Consider the following 21,008-nt stretch of genomic DNA (forward strand, 5'->3'; position numbering starts at 1 on the left):
GGGTAACGACCTGGGAAGCTTCACCATATCATAACCATATTCCACTACAAATAAGTCATTTCGGCCCTCCCTCCACCAACGAACGACATCGGCTGCACCATGCACGAGTTGTTGTTGTTTGCCTCCGTTCCACTCCACCAACATCATGAGCTCCGACAACAACTCGCCGGATTGACGGCCATGCAGCCTCGCCACCGTCTCGAACGGCGTCTGATCTTCAAGGCCTATCGCAAACCTGGTGTGATTACGACTCGCGTCGGTGCTAGCCAGGATGTTCAGGGCGTTGACCTGCAGCGATTGAACAAAATGTTAAACGGTGGCATGTATTACACGCAAGTCGTCGGTCCGGTTCTTCACGAAAACTTTGCTGCTGCTGGAGTTACCCGCGGAGAAGGAGATGATCCCGATGCGGCGATGTCGGGCATTCACGAGTCCCAGAAGGATTCCTTGTCTCATTCGACCTATGATTATGAAAGCCAATCCTGGAAACTTGAGTTCAGGGATATTCCCGAAGCGGGCACTCGGTCCGCAGTCACTGCTCGCTTAATGGCCAGTGCCGGTCTACCCAAAGGCGACATCGTCGAGCCCATGAATGCTTGGGGATATGGGTTAGTCTGGCCATAGTCTCTGCATATTATCATTGCTGATACTTTCCAGGTTTGTCACCGAATACGTGGTGGAAGGAGATATTTTTATTCTTAATGACATTGTCATCTTTTTACATCGAGTTCTTCGCTATCCCTCTGAGTCCTCGGATCCTCACGCCCCTCGAGGGCAATTGCCTTCGTTCGAGCAGATGAAACCTCTGGACAAGAGTGGTAGCTACGTGTTGCAAGCCGCCATAACAGTCCAAGATGGTGGAAACCAGGAGACCATGAGGACTGCATCGCAACATTTGTTTGGTCTTCGCGAGCAGCTCCGGTCGGCTGTTCGGCTGGAACAAGCAGATCGACTATCATTGGACACGCGGGCAAAGTGACCTCGCTTTTCTTTCCGATTTCTTTTTTTAGCCTGTTATATACCCCTTCTGTTTGAGTTTAGACAAGCAAATAAGCATGCTTGATCCTTGGTACTGTACGGAATACTGCCCGTAGGTAACCACATCGTACATGTAGTGAATAGAATGATCAGGATGAAGGATTGTCCAGTAGACCTCTCTATTTGTCTTCTTCCTTTATGAATACTGTCATCATATACAATACTACCGTCATCGAACTCATCTAGCTCATCTGCAGTGCAGAGTTGCTGTTTATCAATACCTTGATGGGCAATATGGAAAGCATGTGACCTCGTGAAGCTCAACCACGCGCGGCGCGTCTGATTATTCCGCCTCCACTCCGCAAGCTCCGTCGACCTAGTTCCTTTGCTTCTACAGTTTTTTTTTTTTTTTTTCATTAAGCTAACAATTTACCATAATTTATTTGCCAATGCTAAAAATGGCCGGGACTAGTGCCGCGAAGAGAGCAGCGTCCCCCAGCCGCGCCATCTCCCCACCCCCGCTGAAGAGAACCGCGGCGGCGACGACAAAGACGAAAACGACAGTCACAAGTAAGACTCAATCTAAGCACGCAGGGTCGCAAATTGAAGACTAATAAAGTAAACTATCATCTCAAGAAAAATCAGCCGCCAACTTCTTCACACCAGTCTCTCAAAAGAAGCCGGACTCCCTCGCCTGGCGGATAGTCAACAATACTTTGATCATTGGAAAGTACTCGGGGCAACAGCAGGAACCGTCGGCCGAGAAGAAGCAAAAAATCGCTGCATTTGATCTTGTCAGTTTATTTGCTTAGGGTTAGCAGATATGATTGGACACTGTGCTGATAGACGCAGGACTCTACTCTGATCACGTCGGCGTCTGGGGCAACCTTTGCGAGGAGCCCAAAGGATTGGAAATGGTGGGATGCCTCTGTACCATCTCGCGTAAGGGAGCTAAACTCGGAAGGGTACGTTTGCTTACGTGAATCTCTTTGGAGTGTTACTAAACGAAGCAGATACCAAGTCGTCGTTGTCTCGAACCAGAAACAGATCAGCTTGAAAAAAGGGGCTGCAGAGTCGAAGAGCTACAGCAATTTCAAAGAGAAAGTTACCGCTGTTTTGAATGACCTGGACGTGCCTTTGAGTGTCTACGCGGCGACGGAGACTGATGAGTACCGCAAGCCTCGGCTGGGGATGTGGAGGGAGTTCCTCGAGGACTACGATTTGGATGTGGAGGGAGTAGATTTGAAGAGCTCATTCTTCGTCGGAGATGCTGCTGGTCGGCGGGGGGACCATTCGCTGGTGGACAGGTTGGTCTTCGTTTTTTCCAAGCTCAAACAATCAGTTCACTGACTATCACAGAGGATTTGCTGTAAACATCGGGGTAGATTTTAAGACACCAGAGGAATTCTTTCTCAATCAGGCCCCGGAAGCGTTCGAGAAGCCCTTTGACCCTGCTTCATACCTACACACCGGCGAACAAGATCTTCCGCTCTTTACTCGTCTACATCCCCTCGAACTCGTCATATTCTGCGGCAGCCCTGGGGCCGGGAAGTCAACGTTTTACTGGAATAACCTCGAATCGCTGGGATACGAACGTGTAAACCAAGACATCCTGAAATCTGTATTTCTTTCTCCCCCTCCGGTCAGCAAAAATACAAGAGACACAAGCTAACCCGCACAGCGCCCTAAATGCCTCAAAGTCGCGCGAGAACATCTGATTGATGGAAAGTCTGTCGCTGTTGGTAAGTCCTATGTCCTTGTTCTCTTTGCTTTGTTCGTGCAACATGGTACAGTATACGGAGGACACTGTGTATCTGCCAGAACCCTAATTGCACACCAACATGCTTTACCATTCTTCGTTCAACTACACATTGAAATGAAACGAGAACGTACTAACGCCAACGAAAAAGACAATACCAATGCCGACCCAGAAACACGAGCGCATTGGACCGCACTCGCAAAAGACCTTAAGATCCCCATCCGCTGCGTTTTGTTCCTCACCTCCCCTGAGTTGTGCAAGCACAACAACGCCGCGCGTGCTGTTAATCGCACATTGGTACACCTCACCTAATCCCTATGCGCACAGGAAGATACAGGAAGATACACTAACACGTATAATAATAGAACCCCGAATCCCGGACCTCCCTCCCCGGCATCGCATTCGGAGATTTCGGCCGACGCTTCAAGGAGCCCTCGCTTGACGAGGGGTTTAGTGATATCATCCGAGTTAAATTCCGGTTTCACGGTAGGGATGAGGAGAAGAGATTGTGGAGTCAGTATTATTATTGATTCTTGGTTTCAATTTTACTATGCTTGGTGCATGGGAAAAGAGTTGTGATTTACGTATTTGATACCAATATGGGCGCCCTTTGGATGGATGGAATGGAATGTATTTGTATTTCGACATAAGACTATTTACTTGAATGGCAGCAAAATCGAATCAAGTCTATTATACAGGATATGGGTGTATATGCAGATGATAAATGCTGAAAAAGAATGCCTTTTGTTTCTTAAATTCAACCCGCTATCATTCTTGTAATAAAATAATGAAACATGATAATCATTAGCGATAGATAAACAATTATCTCGTAGTAAATGCGATGTAAATAATGCAGTCAGTACAGGAGAATCAGGCCATGCCATATCAGTAAGAAATAAAAAAATATGTGAATAAAGACAAGATGGAAAAGAAAGAAAAGGATCCATCAAGGAATGCAGGATGGAGGCGAGTAAGTAGTCGCCAGTCCATCGATGGTCGAGGTTCGGAGGCATCAATCATCAGTCATAAGTAAACCATGCAAATGGAGACAAGATATCACAAATAAATAGAACGAAAACATTAGTCGTCACACGCTTCAATCAAGAATCCCGAAGAGAAACGCTCATTGATATGGCATAAAAGTTGCACCAACGCCGGCCAGCTCGTAATGAAATGTCGTTAATGAGTGAGATGGTAGAAGAAAATAAAAAAGATATTAGGATCGTCCGATCAGATCCTGGAAGAATTTGAAGAAATTGCGCTTCAGAGAAGGTCGCGGCTGACAAGGGAGAGTCTTCATAGGACCAACAATTTCGCCATCACCCAGTTCTGGGAACTTGTCGTCGTGAAGACGGGGGATCTTGACCTGGTCGCATGGACCGAAGTGAGATTCGGTCAAGCTCAAAGTAGGCCCGTGGATCTCCTCGAGTTGTGAGTGCATAGCTTCGTGGTGGCGCTTCCATTCACGGTTGGTGGCGTCCCACTTGGCCTCAGTCAGCTTGTAGATATTTGACGTGACACCGTAGTGTTCTCCAGTACGCACAAGGTGTTTGGTGAAATTGCATTGCGCAAGGTCCCAGTCTTCCCGCAACTGGCAGAAAGAATCCATGGTGCAGGAATCAGGCATGTAAGGTGCGGGATAAATAGTGAAATTCGCATGTCCCAGCTTGTTGGCCCACTCATCGTTGGGGTCCGAAATGTACAAGGGAGATGGTCCGTCTGAAACGGAGCGCATCGTACTGGCGCTCGGACGATTGTGGAATGAGGTCATGGACGGCTGGGACGATAAAGGCGGCGAGGGAATTGTGATCGATGGTTTCCATGAAGCTGGAATAGTGGCGGAGGCACAATTGTCGAGATTTAATACGTCATCCGAAATGTCCGCCACGGTTGGCGATTCCAACGGCGAGGTCACTCCCGCAACAGCAGCAGCCATTGGATCGTCGCCCATAAACGGCGGAAGCAATGGAGTGCTAGCCTGGTGGGTGGAATCGCCCTCTTCCTCGAGGAAATGGCGGTTGGCACTATCAGTATCGATTGGGCGGATACCCGATTCACTGATGCGTTCCTCGAAGATGGTCCGGGCAGGCGAGGGAGGGATGATGGTAGAGTCAATGCGCGCAACTGGGCACCCAGTCGGATTGACTAGGGCAGATGAAGCAGCGGAGCTAGTGCGAGAGCGCCAGTCATCCGGATATGGGGCATCGCGGTCTACATCCTCCGACTGTCGGGGCCTCCAACGACCGGATATGGTTGAGACGCGCGAGCTAATGCGAGAAAGACCCTTGGTGGACGTAGTACTATCGGGACGTCGCTTCTTGGGGGAATGGGGGATATCCATCCCGGCATCGGTCAGATCGTAGCAACCGAAATAATCGACGGCGGAGAAGTATGGGTTTTCGACGGATAAGCCTTGATCAAAGTGCTCTACCACAAGTTAGTGTTTTCTTCTTCTCAAAGTCGCGGAAAGGCGCGAGGATAAACATACGGAAATATTCCTGTTCAAGATCCCTTGCTTCACCTGTGCATGGTTCCTCTTTAACGCCAGTCAGACCATAGTCTCGGGTCGCACTCTCTATCGAGTTGCCATGACCGGGAGAGGGGACGAGAGACGAAGCGGAGCTAGAGACTCGCGCATGGCCTTTAGACGAGAAAAGCGAAACAGCAGGCGACACGGGAGTCGAGGAGTCTGTAATTCCAGGCGACTGAATCGAGCGACGAGAGGAAATCGCCGACGGATCAGCAGCAGCAGCCGCCGCCGCCTCGGAACTATCGCGACGTTTTGCGTCGAGTAATTGAGAAAGTTTCAACATAATATGATAGCTGTGACTGACTCTCTCTCAACGTTCAAGGGAATAACGTGAGAAATAAGACAGTCAGAGAGATTGTATTGGATATTAATAAAAATTGACCGTCACAAGAGACATTGTCTATGCTTTTTTTTCTTTCTTTTTCTGCCAAAGCGCAATGAAAAGACGTGGCGGTGAACGAGTCGTACAGAGAGTAGAGTACAGGAGCCAACAGCAACGTGGACAATCTGGATTGACAGCAGAGTAAGTAAAAGTAGAGGTGTGGATGAGGGATAAAGAGAACAGGGAAAGAAGACGATAGATGAAAAAAGACAGTCACCGACGCTGCGGTTGGGTACCGAGCGGTGTCAGCCACCACAAACAACGTTACTTTTTCTAAGCTTGTTCTTTTTTTCTTCGCCAACCAAATCGCGATATCCACTGGACGTTGACACGCGAGTATCCAGTCCCGGCCGTTCCGTGGATGCAGTTGGTGCAGCGGAGAGACCCCGGTGGTTGGTTGTGATGTATCTGTCTATTGTATCTATTTAGTATTTTACTTGTACTTTAACTACTCTATATATTGTACTTATACAAGTACTTTCTACTTGTAGTATCTGCTCTACTCTGTATAATAAGGTATTTGTGCGATGAAGTCATAATACACGATACCGCTAACCCCAAAATAGCAAGAGTTCAGGTATTCTAGACTGGCCCAGTGGACCGGATCATGACAGCCCGTGGCCAGAGACCAATCAGAGTATTGTTTACATACCGGTACATTCATTCTTACACAGGGCTTGATACAGCTACGGTGTACATAGTACCGTGATGCTTCGTAGGATGTGTGTATATATTACTACTATGACCTGTACATAGTAGTACAGAGCTGCTAGAGTTTATCTGTTCTCCAAATGGTTTGTACTTCAAACTCCAAACTTGAGCTCGACCCCAACTGCCGTGACAGCAGATCAGTGCTCGGTTCCATGGCTCTGACCAAGAAAAATCCTTCAAGAAGAAAAGAATCCATGGTTACATAGCTCCGTAGTCGGCAATGCGGGATTCTCTCGGTTAATTCACCGTGCTCTATACCCGATTAGAACTTAGAACATCCATGTTGTACTCTGTAAGTACTCTGTACAGACCCGCCCGCATACTTGTACTTGTACATACCTGTACTATGTACTCCGTACGTTCTCCATACTCCTCGGGAATGCAAGATAGAGTTAGTCACGTGACATTACTTCACGCCAACCTCATCCCATCCCAAAACGGTAACGTCACGGCTCCAACCACAGCGAACAATTACCCAAGATGAGATCCCACGTGCCAATTCTGCCGATTCTTTGCTTGGCCAGCCTTACTGCGGCCTCTCCTCATCTTCAGCTTCAATCACCGCTCAGTTCAAGCAGTAACAGCGAAAACAGCGATAACAGCGGCGTCATGGACTTCCTTGACGATATTATCAATGCTTCTCCGTTTCTTTCTTTCCATCGTGATCTCGTCCAGATAGAATCTATCTCTGGTAACGAATCGCATGTGGGAGATTTCATTGTGAACTTCCTTGAGGAACGGGACTTTACTGTTACCAAGCAACCCGTTGACGGCGAGAGTAGCAAGCGCTTCAACATCCTGGCCTACCCAGCTTCTGGCTCCCACCCGGAGATCCTCCTCACGTCACACATCGACACAGTTCCACCATTTATCCCGTACTCTCTCTCTCTCGTCGACAACACCAGTAGCAATGACAAAAAGAACATCCGCATCGCCGGCCGCGGCTCCGTAGACGCCAAAGGCAGCGTCGCCGCCCAGATCTTCGCCGCCCTCGACATCCTCAAACATAACCCTTCGGCTCCCATAGGTCTCCTCTTTGTCGTTGGCGAAGAAGTCGGCGGAAACGGCATGCAAGCCTTCTCCAAATCACCTTCTTTTAACCCCTCCCCATCTCCCTACCACACCTATATCTTTGGGGAACCCACCGAGCTGTCCCTTGTTGCGGGACACAAGGGCATGCTGGGCTTCCAGATCGTTGCAGAGGGTCAGGCTGCGCACTCGGGGTATCCTTGGCTCGGGCAGAGTGCCGTGTCTGCCATCCTTCCTGCGCTCCTGCGCGTCGATCAATTGGGCGAGTCTATCCCTGTTGAGAAAGGTGGGCTTCCATCTAGTGAGAAGTACGGCAAGACTACTGTCAACATCGGTCGTGTTGAAGGTGGTGTTGCTACGAACGTTGTTCCCGCCGCTGCCCGCGCGGATGTCGCCGTTCGTTTGGCGGCGGGGACCCCCGATGAGGCACGAGAGATCATCCGTCGCGCGATTAGCAATGCCACCGGTGACAATGAAAATGTTTACCCGGACTTTGCGGCCCGTCTTGAAGCTTACTCTCCTCAAGATATGGATACTGATGTTGAGGGATTCAAGGTCATTACCGTGAACTATGGTACCGATGTACCGAATCTGGTTGTCCATCCTAACCGTGATGGCAAGCAGGTTAAGCGGTACCTGTATGGACCGGGAACTATCTCCGTTGCTCACGGTGACCATGAAGCTCTCACTATTGCCGATCTCGAGGAGGCTGTTAGTGGGTATCGGAAGTTGGTTGAGGCTTCGTTGGGTAGATGAATCACGAGAGTATATAGATGACTGTATATATCTGAGCATCGCTCTATCGCTTCTTTATTCAGCGGCTTTTTACTTCATTGGCCAATAAAAATAAAAATAAAAATAAAAATGGAGAATATGGAAAGCGCAAAAATAGTTTATTGAAGCGTAGTTTTTCATTTCAAATATCTTATAAATACACCCGGCCATTCAAGGCTGAGTGTGAGAATTAATCCATGCGGCAACATCATCCTCCGTCGTGGGCATGAAAAGCCACTTCATCGCGTCCGCCGGGAGTAGTTGATCATGACCCCCATTTGCTTCCTCATAGACAAATCGCTGACCAGCGGGTAGTCTTTTTTTATTAATATCATCGGCTATTTTCATGATCCCATCGATGCGGGCCTGGCGCAAGCCATGCCAGAAGTCCAGCGCCTCGTTCAAGTCCATCTCTGGCGACAACGAACTCAATAACACAGCGAGCGTATGAGAGTCTTCAAATGCCTGGTTAACGCCCTGGCCTGAAGAAGGCGGGATAACATGTGCTGCATCACCAATGATAATGATGCGTCCAATGGGGGAGCACCGGCGTGCTAGCTTTGGCATGCAATGGTAAGACCAGAGCAACAGTCCATTTCTTTCTATCTCTACCTGGTCTAGAATGGACTGGGACAGGGGGTGCCATTTGTCATAGTCCTTGCAGATCAGAGCGCAGAGTTTGTCCTTGTCATTTGCTAAAGCTTCCCAGTTTGCACGGTCGAGTGGAGGGTGGGCGAATTGTCTGCCGACCATCAGCTCAGAGCCGTCGGGTACCTCTGGAGCCATGAACAACGCTCCAGGGTTGTCCTGGATTGTAGAGTTTTTGTTGAAAGTTTTGCTGGGCCATTGGACTGTGTCCGTTAGCACATGGCCGTAGACGGATGCCAGGCCCATGTACTCAGGTAGTTCCGAAGTAACATATTTGCGGACAGTCGAGTTGATACCATCAGATCCAATAAGCAGGGTAGCTCGTTCCAGCCTACCATTGATCAGGAATGTAACACTGCCATCCGTCTCATCAACGACCTTTTCAAATTTGGCATTGTACTCAACAGGAATCCCGCACTCCTTGAGCTTCACTTTCATCTCATCGATCAAAGCCTGGCGGTAAAGACGATGGTTCTTATATCCGTAGAGCTGCTCCGTGACAGGGTTAGAATTGCCGGTAGTATTGCCTTCGGCATCCTTGAGCTCATGCACTTCTGATCGGAAACACCGCAAAGCGACTTGCTTTAAGAGACCGAGCTTGTCGAGTACCCGACATCCATTGGGGCCCAGAGTCACACCGCTACCAATTGCCCGAGCATCTTCGCTTCTGGCCTCGTAGATTCGACATGAGATGGATCTTTGGTGTAAGGCAATAGCCATAGCAGCGCCCTTTTATAGAAAGGTAAGATACCGAGTACTAGAAGAAACAAAGCATGAAGCACTTACACCAACTCCCGCACCAATTATTGCGATGTCTTCTAGTACACCTGCCATTTCAACCTCGATCCCGCAATTAAAGAAATGCTAAGGTCAAGAGCTAGGAGTCAAACTGTTTACAGCGTCGCATTCTTCAGGTGTGGATTAGTCATCGGTACTTTTTCTTGTTCATTTTCCTTCCTAGAGTCCAGACAATCATCAGACATTATTACGAAAGTGCACTATATCAACCATATCTACGATCCGCACGCTGGGCCCAGATCTCCAGGCAAAATTTCCTAGAGGCCTGCAAACAATGTATCGCTGATTTCTCAGGCACTGTTACAAACCCTGGTTACAGCTGCACTTGTCGGCGTTGTTGGGGATACAAGATCATTGTTCAGATGGAGATTCGTCTGATTACGGAAAAATGCAAGTGCCGCATGTGAGGTATACTGTCAAATGTTTGTCTGTTCGGGGAAAGAGTTCCTTTTCAGTTTTGCCTTTTAATTTTATTTTCATCACTATTTATGCTTTTGGATCCTTTGCCTGGCAATTCTACATTTCCTCTTCGACAAACATGCCACAACCTGGTTCTGAGGCTGAAGTCCCCAAGCCGCTCTTATGTATGTAGGGGACACTTCTCATTACACTGTATCAATTGTATTTGGCGAGGATTTCGGATGGATCTCGAGTGAGTTTCTACAGGAATCTGTGCGCCGAAGCAATGCCGCAATTACATCAGAGGCAACTTGGCGCTGCTGGCAGCTTTGCAAAAATTCTTATGCAACCTAGATAGTTTCTACTGCAGCTTGTCAGCGATACGTCAGCAACAGAGTCGCAAGTAGAGTCTGTAAAGAGGAACAGAGTCTTTGTTTGTGTATCGTAGTGAGGCGTATATAGACACAGAATGAGATTCTCTGCAATTTTATCTGTTCTCGCAGGTAGCAGGCTGCTTGCCTTTTCCGTGTGACACAATAGCGTCTAAAATCGATGAACCTTTGTGGAGACCTGCTCGTGTTCAGCGCACCGGAACTTAACCCTATATTTTGAGGCTTTCTAATTGGGCTGCCGAGCTAGTTTACATGTGACAAGTATGTCAGATGCATATCCGCAGCCTCTGTTACCAGCAGAGCCCAACTAACACCAACAAACACTGAAGCAGGAAGCGCCTTTGCTTACCGATCTGCAAGCTTCGGAAGAGCGTAAGGGAAGTCATCCTTGTATCTGTCAGTCATTTTGGAAGAAAGCCGGCTTCCATGACAAATCCACCAACGGCGACGTCTTCACTGAGTGGGTATTGACTATCTGCTGGGCCATATCTCTGCAGGTTTTTGAAACATCGAATCCACCAAACACTCGTATCGGCCATCTCAGGATGTGGAAGACAGCACAGTAGACTCGACTCAGACTCAACTCTGAAATTCAGCGGCATTGGATCAGCCATGCTATCCAACCAGCATGATAGGGAGAGCCATGTCTGGATTTGCCGCTGCTCAATCCACTTGATCTACCATCTTGCCCAGCTTACAAGGATAAAATTGTCGCCCGTCATTCAGGCACCGCGACAGGCCTGTTCCAGCATTTGCTGAACAAGTGCATCATATCTGAAAGGGTGCTGAGCATGTTGGATAGATATAGGAACCGAAAGTTAAATGGGATATCTTCATGCGTACTTGGGCCTAGGATCCACGGAAAGGACAACTCAGATACGGACTCTATGGAGGACTCAGGGTCGGAGTCAGACGGGGCTGATGGCCCCGCGTCCAGCCCAGACCTTGAACTGATGGACATGCTTGAAAATTAAAAGAAGGCCCTTGTGGCTCTGTGAGTGTGATGGACTAGGCCTTCCTATACAACGCTATCCCAGGAAGGGTAGAGGATGACGCCTCGATCCAATAGCCTAAGGGGGAGCACTGGTCTGAGTCCTGTTCTCCGTGAGTCTAGGAATGGATGCTGAACGAAGAAAATAAAAAGAACAAAAGAAAAGAAAATGGTTCAATGAGATTGTCGCTGTCACAATCGCAATAATAGATCAGAGCATCACGCCCGTCAACAGAAGGCTACGAGGTAGAAAGGAATCCGATTCCTTAGACCAAGCCCCTTGTGCTGCAGATCGACAACCCAAAACCGATGCTCTGGATGCAGTAGGTCGGTTACGAAGAACTCGTAAAGTCCGTCACTTACTTCATCGGCAATATATGACCCATGACCGCGAAGCGGCCCTTGGCCGGTTTTGAGCCGTAGTTCCAGATATCTATAACATAATTGACTACACGCCTGTTTGTCGCGCCTCGCCATTTTTAGGGTCGTCCATCGAGGCCTCCAGGCTTGGGGTTTGAACTAGCTTCAGCGGGGGCATTAAGTTTAGGGCGTAGGTATGCACTGCCAAAGGTAGCTTGATTGGACTGGTAGAATCACATTAGTTGATTGACTAGCGACTAAATGTCTCCTAATTCCAGATCCACGGGACTGTCTAATTGACATATCCCCGACAAAGAGATGACTGGGAAAGGACAGATTATCATCATTTGTCACATGACATGTGTAACCTATCATGTCAGCTGGGATCCTTAGACGCTCAGCGCTTGACAAGTATTTAGAATGTGGACAATAAGGTTGTTAAAGTGTCAGCAAGACAAACAATAGCTTGCTATTAATGACCCAACCATGTGCTGACCTTGTCCTGCATGCATTGATACCACTCCAATATTATGATTTCTTTTTGCCTCCAGTTGTCGCAAGTTGTTTGCTAAAGAGCAATTCGATGGAGACAAATTAACATAAATACTGCCATTTAATTCCATCTATTCCTATTTCATCAAGTTACTATCTTCCCGGTCATCTTCAGGGACTCCCCCAGTTTCACAACCAAGAAACTAGACTTCTTCCTATCCAAATTGCAGTCTTGGGGATTATATGTAAGACTACTCTGTGATATGATTCAAAAAAGACATCACACTGATACTGAAATAGAAAGAGATAAAATGTCCGCGAGTGCCTCTGACAGTTCCAATGGCTCAGGTAGAGCTCCTGATCCGAAGTGTGAAGTTTGCCATGGAATTGGCCACTATGAGGACTATGACTCGGAAATTATACGCACAGAATGCGAAGTTTGCGAAGGAACAGGACTTTTTTCCGAATACTTGGATTGTGGGCGCTGTCGTGGAAGGGGAATCCGCGAGCGCGAATCGGAATACCTGGTTGAAAAGGAATGCAACTGCCGCAAACCTTCACGCAAGTGAGGTTTAATGTCAAATAGAAAAGTGTTCACTCGGACTTCGCGCGAGCTAGTGGGGATCAGAAAGCAAGGCAACAAGCGCCATAAAGAGAGATCAAGTCATGGCTTGCATATTGTAGTGAGGCATACTTAGGAACGGTATGGAAGTTCCTGCAACCATATCTATTCCCTCCTGTAGTAGGCACTTTGTTTGCCCCAGGAGCCTAATTATGCCTAGGATCGATAAGCATTCGTGGATACACCGAACCTGAAAAGACAAATCTATCTATAGCAACATGCTGATTAGGCTGTGTATGCATGACGAGTGTTTCAAACGCATGCCGGCAGTCCTATTACCAACAGCGCCCTTTGCTGCATGATTCAAGTCATTCCTCTCGGACGTGGTCATTACCAGGAACTGGAAGCTCTGACTCTCCAAATATCGATGTCATTATGAAGGAGCTATGTCTTTGGTCAATGAGTCGCTTCCTTTCTTGCTCACCACTAGCGCCTCTGCCTCGAGTATAAATACCTCCTCTTCTTGCACGACTTGGATCTCTTTTCTCAAACACTTTCTTTGCCCTTGTGACTCAGATAAAATGTAGTATCTGCTCTTTTTACTCAAATTTCTGAAAACTTTTCTAAGAAACGAGATATTAATCTAGTATTTGGGCTCTGTGGAACGGCCTCGGTGCTTATACATGTCCTACCATATAGTGTCATCGGGCTTACACAACCCCAAGAGATGCGAAGACCCTTTTCATCAATACGGTCGGCTTGCCTAACTGGTTGGAGAAGAGAGACCTTTTTTTTTGTAGGAGGTTGATCGTCGTTAAGGTGGCTTCGGTGACGTCCAGTAGGCAGTAAGCACTAATTTATGGCATTCAAATCAATGAATTCAACAGTCAACTGAGCAGGCCCTATGCCAGCGCATATGCACCGAACAGGATCACCACGAGCAGCCCCTGAGCTCTTCCATTCCTATTCTCAGATGCAAAATGCTCACCCATGAATCCGTTTCCCCAAGAACGACCCCTCGAGTTGAGTTACTTGATACCATGCTGGATATCTATAAGGACTGCATGCCTTGCCCAACTGGAATTGAAGGGCCACTCTCTCATTTAATCTCGGGGTATCCTGCTGACCCGTCAACCCATATTTTCGCACCGGCTTCTCCACACTGACCCCTACGGGCACAGTTGTCGTCAAGCCCCTGTACGTTATCGCAATTCGCCACCAGATCTTACGGCAACCTCAGGCCGTGACTGATCGCTGGCTAAATGAGGGTGAATAACCACGTGACAAGAGAGGGTATGTCGGAATTACGGTTTAGTCAGGGTCGAAAGTACGTATCAAGCAAAAATGGTCGAGGTCCCTGATTCTTGCAAAAGGGAGCTATCTAGGATCGTATGTAAGACCGTTGACTACTTTACAGAGTATACTAAAGCGATTGTGCTGTTTTAAAAGTAATAATGGCAAAGGGGTAAATAAGCTGCTTGCGCCATATGATATCAGCGAGGCATCAATCAGGCACCAGTTAGTATTGTTCGGTAAGGAACCTCTATATATTCCGACAGGGTATTTTAGTCACGTGATATAGTAACGCGCTAGTAGTATTAGTGTCCGAGTCTGTTGGTGGTCAAATAGGACAACGACAACAACGGCATTTCAATAAAAGCGGCGCTACAGACTACATTGAGACCTGATGGTTCATTAACATTCCAATATGGATCCTACTACTTTTATAGATCCTCAGTTGACTCTCCCAGACCATCTTGTGATCGACAATATCCTTGAAGATGCCAACCTTCAAGGTAGGCATGTTCCCCTGCTAAAGTCCTTGGTGCAGTAAGCAACTAACAGGCATCCCTGGTGCAGTGTCTGGACGAGACAAGCTCACCACCGAGGAGACAATCCAAAAGTTGGGAGATCTTAATGATCCCTCACATCCTAGCTTCGATCCCACCATATTCCAATCCTGGGATATGCCTGTGCTTCAAGCAAGACTGCCTTTTGTTGTGCAAAAATATGTGCTCCAGCCATATATTAGCTGGGCTCAAGGCGTGGTACGCTTCAAGACTGATGTGGTCATGTTGACACATCTCATTCTGTATTTCACGACCTTGGTACCCAGCGCTTTTCTGCTGCACTACCACTTCTCGTGGACTCATGGCATCTTGCACTGGATCCTCCAGCTCTTCTATTGTGGAGCCTTTACCTTGATGAAGCATCAACACATCCATATGAATGGAGTCTTGTCCCCTAAATATTACCTGTTCGACGTGCTCTTTCCCTACTTATTGGACCCTCTTCACGGGCACACATGGAACTCTTACTACTACCACCACATCAAACACCATCATGTCGAGGGCAACGGTCCCAACGATCTGAGCACGACTATGTGGTATGATCGTGACAGTGTCTTTGACTTCTCGTGTTATGTCGGCCGGTTCTTCTTCCTGATATGGTTCGATCTTCCGCTGTATTTTGCAAGAAAAGGACAAACCAAGCATGCTACCAGAGCCGCCTTCTGGGAGCTAAGCAACTATGCAATGATTTATCTACTCTACAACTATGGCAACTCTCGTGCAACGCTCTTCACGTTAATTCTCCCACTGATGGTCATGCGAGTAGGTCTCATGGTGGGGAACTGGGGTCAGCATGCCTTCATCGATCCCAAGGATCCTTACTCGGATTTCCTCTCCAGTATTACACTAATCGACGTTCCAGTAAGTTGCCTTAATCAATCAGACCTGAACATTTACGCTGATTCCAGGTAGAGCAATCGTTTCTCTTTCAATGATGGCTACCATACTTCGCACCACTTGAATCCTCATCGGCACTGGAGAGGTCACCCGGTGGCATTTACCAAGCAAAAGGAACGCTATGCGGAAGAAGGGGCCTTGGTGTTTCGCAACGTTGACTATATATTCATCACCGTTAAGCTGTTGCAGAAGGACTACATGCATCTGGCCAAATGCCTCATTCCAATGGGCAGTCAAGTCAACATGACCCTTGAGGAACGAGCTCAGATGCTGCGAACTCGGACACGTCGCTTCCAGTCTGATAAGAAAGAAGAGTAAATCTTGGTGCGGTTTTCGATTGTTATCGTCCACGGTTAACGGATGGCACCGCGCAGCTGTCCATCAAGAGAGCTCGATGATATTCTCGATCTGATCCATTCTTTTCAAAGAATATCCGCAATGGATCTATTCACAGGGTATATATATTAAATAGATGGCCGCATATAGAACGCATACTCAAGAAAATGACTGAATGCTACGAAACGTCATAGCTAGAAACATTCAAGTCATAGGGGTATATATAGGGAATAGTTTGGAAATTTTTGCTACACAGAAATGTTTAATATATATCGCATTATATTATCTTCCATCCTTGTACGCATTCATCTGACAATAAGCCAGTCTGGCCAAATCCTGATACTTTCTGTAAACTACCTCTTCCACTCCAGTGCTCCATGCTCCACTGTACACGCCACTCCCTCGTAACCTTCCCTCCCTGGCATCGCTAGTAGACATAGCGACACTCATCAAACCGTGTAACCCACTGCGCAGCCCCGAATATGTAGTTCCCGAGCTTGTTCGGTCTGTCGATGGGACATTTCTCCAAATCGGGATATTCACGAATTGATGGGAGGACATCAAAGAGGGAACTGAGCCAGCTGCTGTTGAATAGGCCTGAGGTGGTCAGGCATGCCATGGCGGAGTTGATGTTGCGCCAGCGGTAGGGTGGGTAGCATGCTAGAAGATTCAATGTCAGTTTTATTTTGGGAAAAAGAAAAGAAAAAGAGTGTGGATACACCTGGTAATTCGCGTTCGAATGGCCCAGCTCAACACTCCCGAATCGGCTACAAAATGATCGTGGAAAACGGCGTTCGGGATCGCGGCTTGAGAATGAGTAAATCTCATGCCGGGGGAGATACCTCAATGTCTCCAGAAACTCAACCATCAGTCTTCGTCCAGCATTGGTACGGTTAGAATGCCGCGCAGAGACGGGCAGTTGCTTCATATATCGTGTCGATTTCTGGCTCAGGATTCGGCGCAAGACTGTAGATGCTGACTCCTCATGTTTCCTCTGTCATGAGGGTGCATCTCCACGGCTTGGGGCATTTCATCATCTATGCATGCTGGCGGATGCTGTTGGATGAGACATGGTTTTCGAGGTCGAGAGCCAAGTCAGTTTGGGCTATTTCATCGTTAACTAGAGCTTCTGGTTTTTGTTTCATTAGGAGTTCTTTGCAATAGGAGAGGCTTGTTTTCGTCTTCTTCGAAGTAATCGGGGTTCAGGTTGAGGGTTGGCATCTTGAGTTTTGCTCTGCACCTGGTAAGATATTAGGGATAGTTGAAAATGAGAGTAGTGGTTCGGCTTATATAATTGTGAGACTGAGCAAAACCCTTCTATGTGTTACGGTGTAATGATTCATCCAGTGAGGTTGAGTGTTCAACAATCATCGCCAAATTTTCAGCACTACTCATGCTAATGCAACAACCCAGAATTCTTTGCGACATTTCCCGAGGGCGACAACTCCAGTGACGCTGTAAGGCAAGATTGATAATCAGTTCGTGGGATTATAGCATGAGTCCTGTTAGTCACGAGATTGAAAACCATCTGAATTTGAATGTAGTATGCGCCTTTTTTTTTTTTTGTTTTTGGTACACTCTAGCCTATAAGCCATCCCACGATTCAAGCAGAGGATCGAATAATCGACTTGGAGCACCATACGGAACTTATCATCTTAGTGTGATTTGCCCATTTATCATTCGATCATATAGCCATGGGTACTATGATTCCTCTTGTCTGCCAGGCATGCACGAGAGCCATTTTTGAGTGCTTCTGTCTCCATGTGTTGACATCCTCTAGCGTTTAATTCTGAATATCAGGTTGTTCTTCATGTAATTATGCCAGGATACAAGCGTGCTTTTTGCACATCATTCGACACTTAGTGCAAAAGGTGATGTAATTTTCAAAGGAATCCTTGCAACGTATCCATCGTTTGACTGCGCATGTCAGATCTGGAGACTCAACTCAATATCAATTAGCAATACAGATTCCTCATTCTGACTGGACTCATTGTATACGCACGGGATAGGACTGCACACGGGTATCTGATAGATGTTGCGATAAAAAAAAGGTGAGAGCCTAACCTACCTTAGGAAGCAGACCGAGAAGTTAGCTTCCTCTCAATACAAACAGATTTTTGCACGTCACTGCCATTTCTTCTTCAGGAATCTTATTCAAAGCTTTGTGTGTGGATAACAAACAGACTTACCAAGAAATGTAGTCTCTCTTTAGTTACGTGTTATTCGTAGAAATAAATCCTCCCTTGTATGCTGTTGGTTGGTTGAACAAGATATAGTCCTGAATCAGAGCAGACATAATTCATAGTGTGCCATAGAAACAACATTTTTTAGCGGAATTTTCCGATTTCATAATCGTCGAAGATGAATCTTGTTCCGATGAGCTATACAGAATAAAGGAAGAAGAGATGGAGAATGGAGAGCCGAAGCCCCGAAGGTCGCTTGGCTAACTTCACAGAATTCACTTAACTCAGTCGCCACTGAAGGAACTGGTACACTGCAGAAGTTATGTATTGGTATATGATAAACATTATTTTACACAAATAGCCAGTCTTATATACATTCCATGAAAAGTCCTTTTCAAACATACCACATGAAGAGATTCACCGCTCCTGTCGTTTCCAACCAGTCCTCAACTCCCCACTAGGCTGGAACCGTGGGAACAGATGTGCTTCTGTATTAAACACATGGTCTTCGAGGGGAATAAAATCCCTCTCCGAGAATAACAGATAGAAGTACTTGAGCGTCACCGACAACCAGTGTCCTTCCATATTATCTTGCCGCAGGGGAGGGACGATGTTCGCGTTGTCTAGGGATGTGAATCCCACGATCCGTCCCGACAATGGTGATGACGATGACGATGATGAGCTGTCACTGCGTTTGCGTTGAGGAGAGAAACGGTAGTGGTTGTCGTATTCGACAACTGGAGTGTGCTTCATGAAAGACTTGAATATCTCCCATCCCCATTCTCGGTAGGTCCCATTTCCGGTAATTCGGTAGAGGTAGAAGAGTGATTCAATCGTCTCTGGTCGTTGTAGGTTGTGCAGGTCCATACTTTGGAGCTGGATGTCAGATCGCCAACCCGATTGCGACTTATCTTCTGTGTCGAGCGATTGGGATACCGGTTTCAAAGGCGAAGATGGAGAGTACATATCGGTCATTGTCTTTGGGGGCTGGTCCGTCTCGAAAAATGCAATCTCCGGTGCCAGTCCAGTCTTTGTTGTCAAGTACGTTGCCCAGCATGTTTTCATTAGTTCATTAGATAAGAGCATCTCCTCGTCCTGTCGTCCTGACCACTCTGGTGACTTCTTCGCGTCAGACAGCGGTAGGCCTCCCGTAGCACCTAGAGATATTGTCCCCGGTAAGAAGCATGCCGTGTGGTCCATCTTGGGTATCAAAGAACCACGGATTCCGTCCGGTCGTTCACCCAATATTGTCAGTTGTGCCGATTTACTGTAAGTGATGAGATGTTCGCGAATGCCCATCAGAGATTGGTCCCACATGTCCTTGTAGATGGGCTCGGATGTTTGTAGATACTGCTTGATAAGATACTCTGTACACAGTGTTAGCGAAGGTAACAGATATAACAGAGTGAAAAAAAAAAAAAAAAAAAAACGAACCATAATATGAACCCCCCCAGCTGCCGACAGTGAGACTTTCGCCTCGGAACTTGCCATCTGGGTGAATAGAGATAGGTACCAGACCATCTTCTGCCTTCTGGTCGTCAACAACCTGCATGACCTTCTCCGCCAACTGCCAGTATTCCGACTCGCCTGTCAACTTGGCAAGGTACTTGAATTCAAGCTGCAACGCCGTGGACTCTGCTGTCGACGACGCCCCGCCGTTTAGCTGTGACGTGACACCCTCCGATGTGTTGAGGTTCACACCCGCAAATGGCACTCCGGACTGAGAGTCAAACGCTCCAAGCAATCGATCCGCAAGATCCGTGGCCTTCTCAATATACAAGTCCTCCCCGGGCGAGCCAGTATCGTCATCAGAGATTGGGGCTAGATTCGGATATCTCGTTGATAAATAATGCGCTGACAAGAGACCGCCCAGTATACGAATCGTCGCCTCGTACGTGTTCACTTGGCTGTCCTGGTTATACTGCAGCGAGTTCTGAATCCAATCGCGTGCGTGTTGGACTCGCGAGGTGAGGTTCATTATCATCATTGTATCCAATGCATCAACGATGATATAACCCATTCCACCTGGGATCATGTGTGTCCCCTTTTTGGCAATCGGCGAGAACTCATCGAATCCTAACTGATGTCAGCAACCTTCCAGTCTAGAGACCACTACCTAAAGAAGACTCACCCCATCCATACTTCTCATACCCATCCCAGCTCACAATAAATGCATCCTTAACCTTCTCCCTCCGCGCATCCCAATCAACATTCTTCTGCTTCCCACTCTTCTCCAAACCCTCCTTCTCCAAACTCTGCACCCACTCCCAAAGCTCCGCTCCCTTGGCAGAGCCAGGCGTCTTGACTTCGCTATTCCACGTCAACCCAGATAAACAATACCACAGCACTGTCAAGATAAAGATAGTTAACCCGCAGTATAGAGTCTGGCGCCGCTTACTCCTCGGACCCGTACGCTTGGGAGCAAAATATGGCTTGTCTTTATATAATGGCAGGGTTGCACGGTTGTTATTGAGGAATGGGCTTAAGCGGTTCGGGGTTGGTAGACCGGTGGGCTGTCCTGAGAGCCCGTATCCTGGTAATCTGCCATTGGGGCTGCGGCTCGCTGCGCGCCAGTAGTTATCACCGTAGGGGTGTTGAGAGGGGAAGGAGGGGTTCGTCTGAGGGAATGAATAGGACATGGTTGCTATTGTATCTTTTGTTGATTCGTGCTGCCGGGATCCTTTCTATAGAGAACGAGTCGCGATAGGTCCTCGGGGTATTTCGTTAATGCCACCGGTCGTAAACCATGAGTTTCGTATTCGATTCTTCGGATGATTGCAGGCAGGTTCGATTGATTTATTTCTAGATTCCACGAAATCAAAGTTAGCGACATCCTAGAACACTGGAACCAGTCTCGGAATGGGCACTCGATCAACCAATGCGACATTTGAAATAACCACTCGACAGCCGTCCAGTACCTGAAGCGACCAATTCTTC

General features: G+C 47.5%; 8 protein-coding genes across 8 annotated transcripts; 5 read left to right on the plus strand and 3 right to left on the minus strand.

The window, feature by feature from the left end:
• Nucleotides 1-99: 99 nt before the first annotated feature.
• Nucleotides 100-979, plus strand: EURHEDRAFT_446166 (mediator of RNA polymerase II transcription subunit 18; the record flags this gene model as incomplete). The annotated part of the gene is made up of 2 exons (XM_040783577.1): nt 100-608; nt 658-979. 2 exons carry the CDS (start codon nt 100-102, stop codon nt 977-979), a joined length of 831 nt encoding a protein of 276 aa, XP_040643158.1.
• A 393-nt stretch (nt 980-1,372) lies between these two features.
• Nucleotides 1,373-3,466, plus strand: EURHEDRAFT_407431 (putative DNA 3'-phosphatase Tpp1). Its single transcript, XM_040780549.1, has 8 exons — nt 1,373-1,548; nt 1,615-1,772; nt 1,831-1,943; nt 1,992-2,285; nt 2,338-2,599; nt 2,660-2,720; nt 2,889-3,034; nt 3,103-3,466. The coding sequence occupies exons 1-8, from the start codon at nt 1,437-1,439 to the stop codon at nt 3,265-3,267; spliced, it is 1,311 nt and encodes a 436-aa protein (XP_040643159.1). The 5' UTR covers nt 1,373-1,436; the 3' UTR covers nt 3,268-3,466.
• Nucleotides 3,467-3,953: 487 nt separating this feature from the next.
• EURHEDRAFT_373410 (uncharacterized protein) lies at nt 3,954-5,550 on the minus strand (the record flags this gene model as incomplete). Its single annotated transcript, XM_040778530.1, has 2 exons — nt 3,954-5,164; nt 5,226-5,550. The coding sequence occupies 2 exons, from the start codon at nt 5,548-5,550 to the stop codon at nt 3,954-3,956; spliced, it is 1,536 nt and encodes a 511-aa protein (XP_040643160.1).
• A 1,196-nt stretch (nt 5,551-6,746) lies between these two features.
• EURHEDRAFT_407433 (M20 family metallopeptidase) lies at nt 6,747-8,276 on the plus strand. Its single transcript, XM_040780550.1, has one exon. It carries the CDS (start codon nt 6,841-6,843, stop codon nt 8,143-8,145), a length of 1,305 nt encoding a protein of 434 aa, XP_040643161.1. The 5' UTR covers nt 6,747-6,840; the 3' UTR covers nt 8,146-8,276.
• A 15-nt stretch (nt 8,277-8,291) lies between these two features.
• EURHEDRAFT_407434 (FAD-dependent oxidoreductase) lies at nt 8,292-9,670 on the minus strand. Its single transcript, XM_040780551.1, has 2 exons — nt 9,598-9,670; nt 8,292-9,540 (listed from the first exon to the last, which is right to left on the minus strand). The coding sequence occupies exons 1-2, from the start codon at nt 9,643-9,645 to the stop codon at nt 8,335-8,337; spliced, it is 1,254 nt and encodes a 417-aa protein (XP_040643162.1). The 5' UTR covers nt 9,646-9,670; the 3' UTR covers nt 8,292-8,334.
• Nucleotides 9,671-12,175: 2,505 nt separating this feature from the next.
• EURHEDRAFT_407435 (uncharacterized protein) lies at nt 12,176-12,890 on the plus strand. Its single transcript, XM_040780552.1, has 2 exons — nt 12,176-12,488; nt 12,544-12,890. Exon 2 carries the CDS (start codon nt 12,555-12,557, stop codon nt 12,810-12,812), a length of 258 nt encoding a protein of 85 aa, XP_040643163.1. The 5' UTR covers nt 12,176-12,488; nt 12,544-12,554; the 3' UTR covers nt 12,813-12,890.
• A 1,549-nt stretch (nt 12,891-14,439) lies between these two features.
• Nucleotides 14,440-16,281, plus strand: EURHEDRAFT_407436 (uncharacterized protein). Its single transcript, XM_040780553.1, has 3 exons — nt 14,440-14,601; nt 14,666-15,516; nt 15,568-16,281. The coding sequence occupies exons 1-3, from the start codon at nt 14,514-14,516 to the stop codon at nt 15,868-15,870; spliced, it is 1,242 nt and encodes a 413-aa protein (XP_040643164.1). The 5' UTR covers nt 14,440-14,513; the 3' UTR covers nt 15,871-16,281.
• Nucleotides 16,282-18,488: 2,207 nt separating this feature from the next.
• EURHEDRAFT_511707 (glycoside hydrolase family 47 protein) lies at nt 18,489-20,710 on the minus strand (the record flags this gene model as incomplete). Its single annotated transcript, XM_040785989.1, has 3 exons — nt 18,489-19,438; nt 19,506-20,147; nt 20,203-20,710. 3 exons carry the CDS (start codon nt 20,708-20,710, stop codon nt 18,489-18,491), a joined length of 2,100 nt encoding a protein of 699 aa, XP_040643165.1.
• Between the last annotated feature and the right edge of the window lie 298 nt (nt 20,711-21,008).

The sequence above is a fragment of the Aspergillus ruber genome (assembly GCF_000600275.1).
Source record: "Aspergillus ruber CBS 135680 unplaced genomic scaffold scaffold00001, whole genome shotgun sequence".
NCBI classification, from domain to species: domain Eukaryota; kingdom Fungi; phylum Ascomycota; class Eurotiomycetes; order Eurotiales; family Aspergillaceae; genus Aspergillus; species Aspergillus ruber.

Coding starts and splice junctions, on each gene's coding strand:
- EURHEDRAFT_407431 (XM_040780549.1), top strand. CDS start 1,437: ATGGCCGGGACTAGTGCCGCGAAGAGAGCAGCGTCCCCCAGCCGCGCC. Junction 1,773..1,830: donor AAATCGCTGCATTTGATCTT/GTCAGTTTATTT, acceptor TGATAGACGCAG/GACTCTACTCTGATCACGTC. Junction 2,721..2,888: donor TGGAAAGTCTGTCGCTGTTG/GTAAGTCCTATG, acceptor CCAACGAAAAAG/ACAATACCAATGCCGACCCA.
- EURHEDRAFT_407433 (XM_040780550.1), top strand. CDS start 6,841: ATGAGATCCCACGTGCCAATTCTGCCGATTCTTTGCTTGGCCAGCCTT.
- EURHEDRAFT_407434 (XM_040780551.1), bottom strand. CDS start 9,645: ATGGCAGGTGTACTAGAAGACATCGCAATAATTGGTGCGGGAGTTGGT. Junction 9,541..9,597: donor TAATTGGTGCGGGAGTTGGT/GTAAGTGCTTCA, acceptor TTTCTATAAAAG/GGCGCTGCTATGGCTATTGC.
- EURHEDRAFT_407435 (XM_040780552.1), top strand. CDS start 12,555: ATGTCCGCGAGTGCCTCTGACAGTTCCAATGGCTCAGGTAGAGCTCCT.
- EURHEDRAFT_407436 (XM_040780553.1), top strand. CDS start 14,514: ATGGATCCTACTACTTTTATAGATCCTCAGTTGACTCTCCCAGACCAT. Junction 14,602..14,665: donor TGAAGATGCCAACCTTCAAG/GTAGGCATGTTC, acceptor TCCCTGGTGCAG/TGTCTGGACGAGACAAGCTC. Junction 15,517..15,567: donor TTACACTAATCGACGTTCCA/GTAAGTTGCCTT, acceptor GATTCCAGGTAG/AGCAATCGTTTCTCTTTCAA.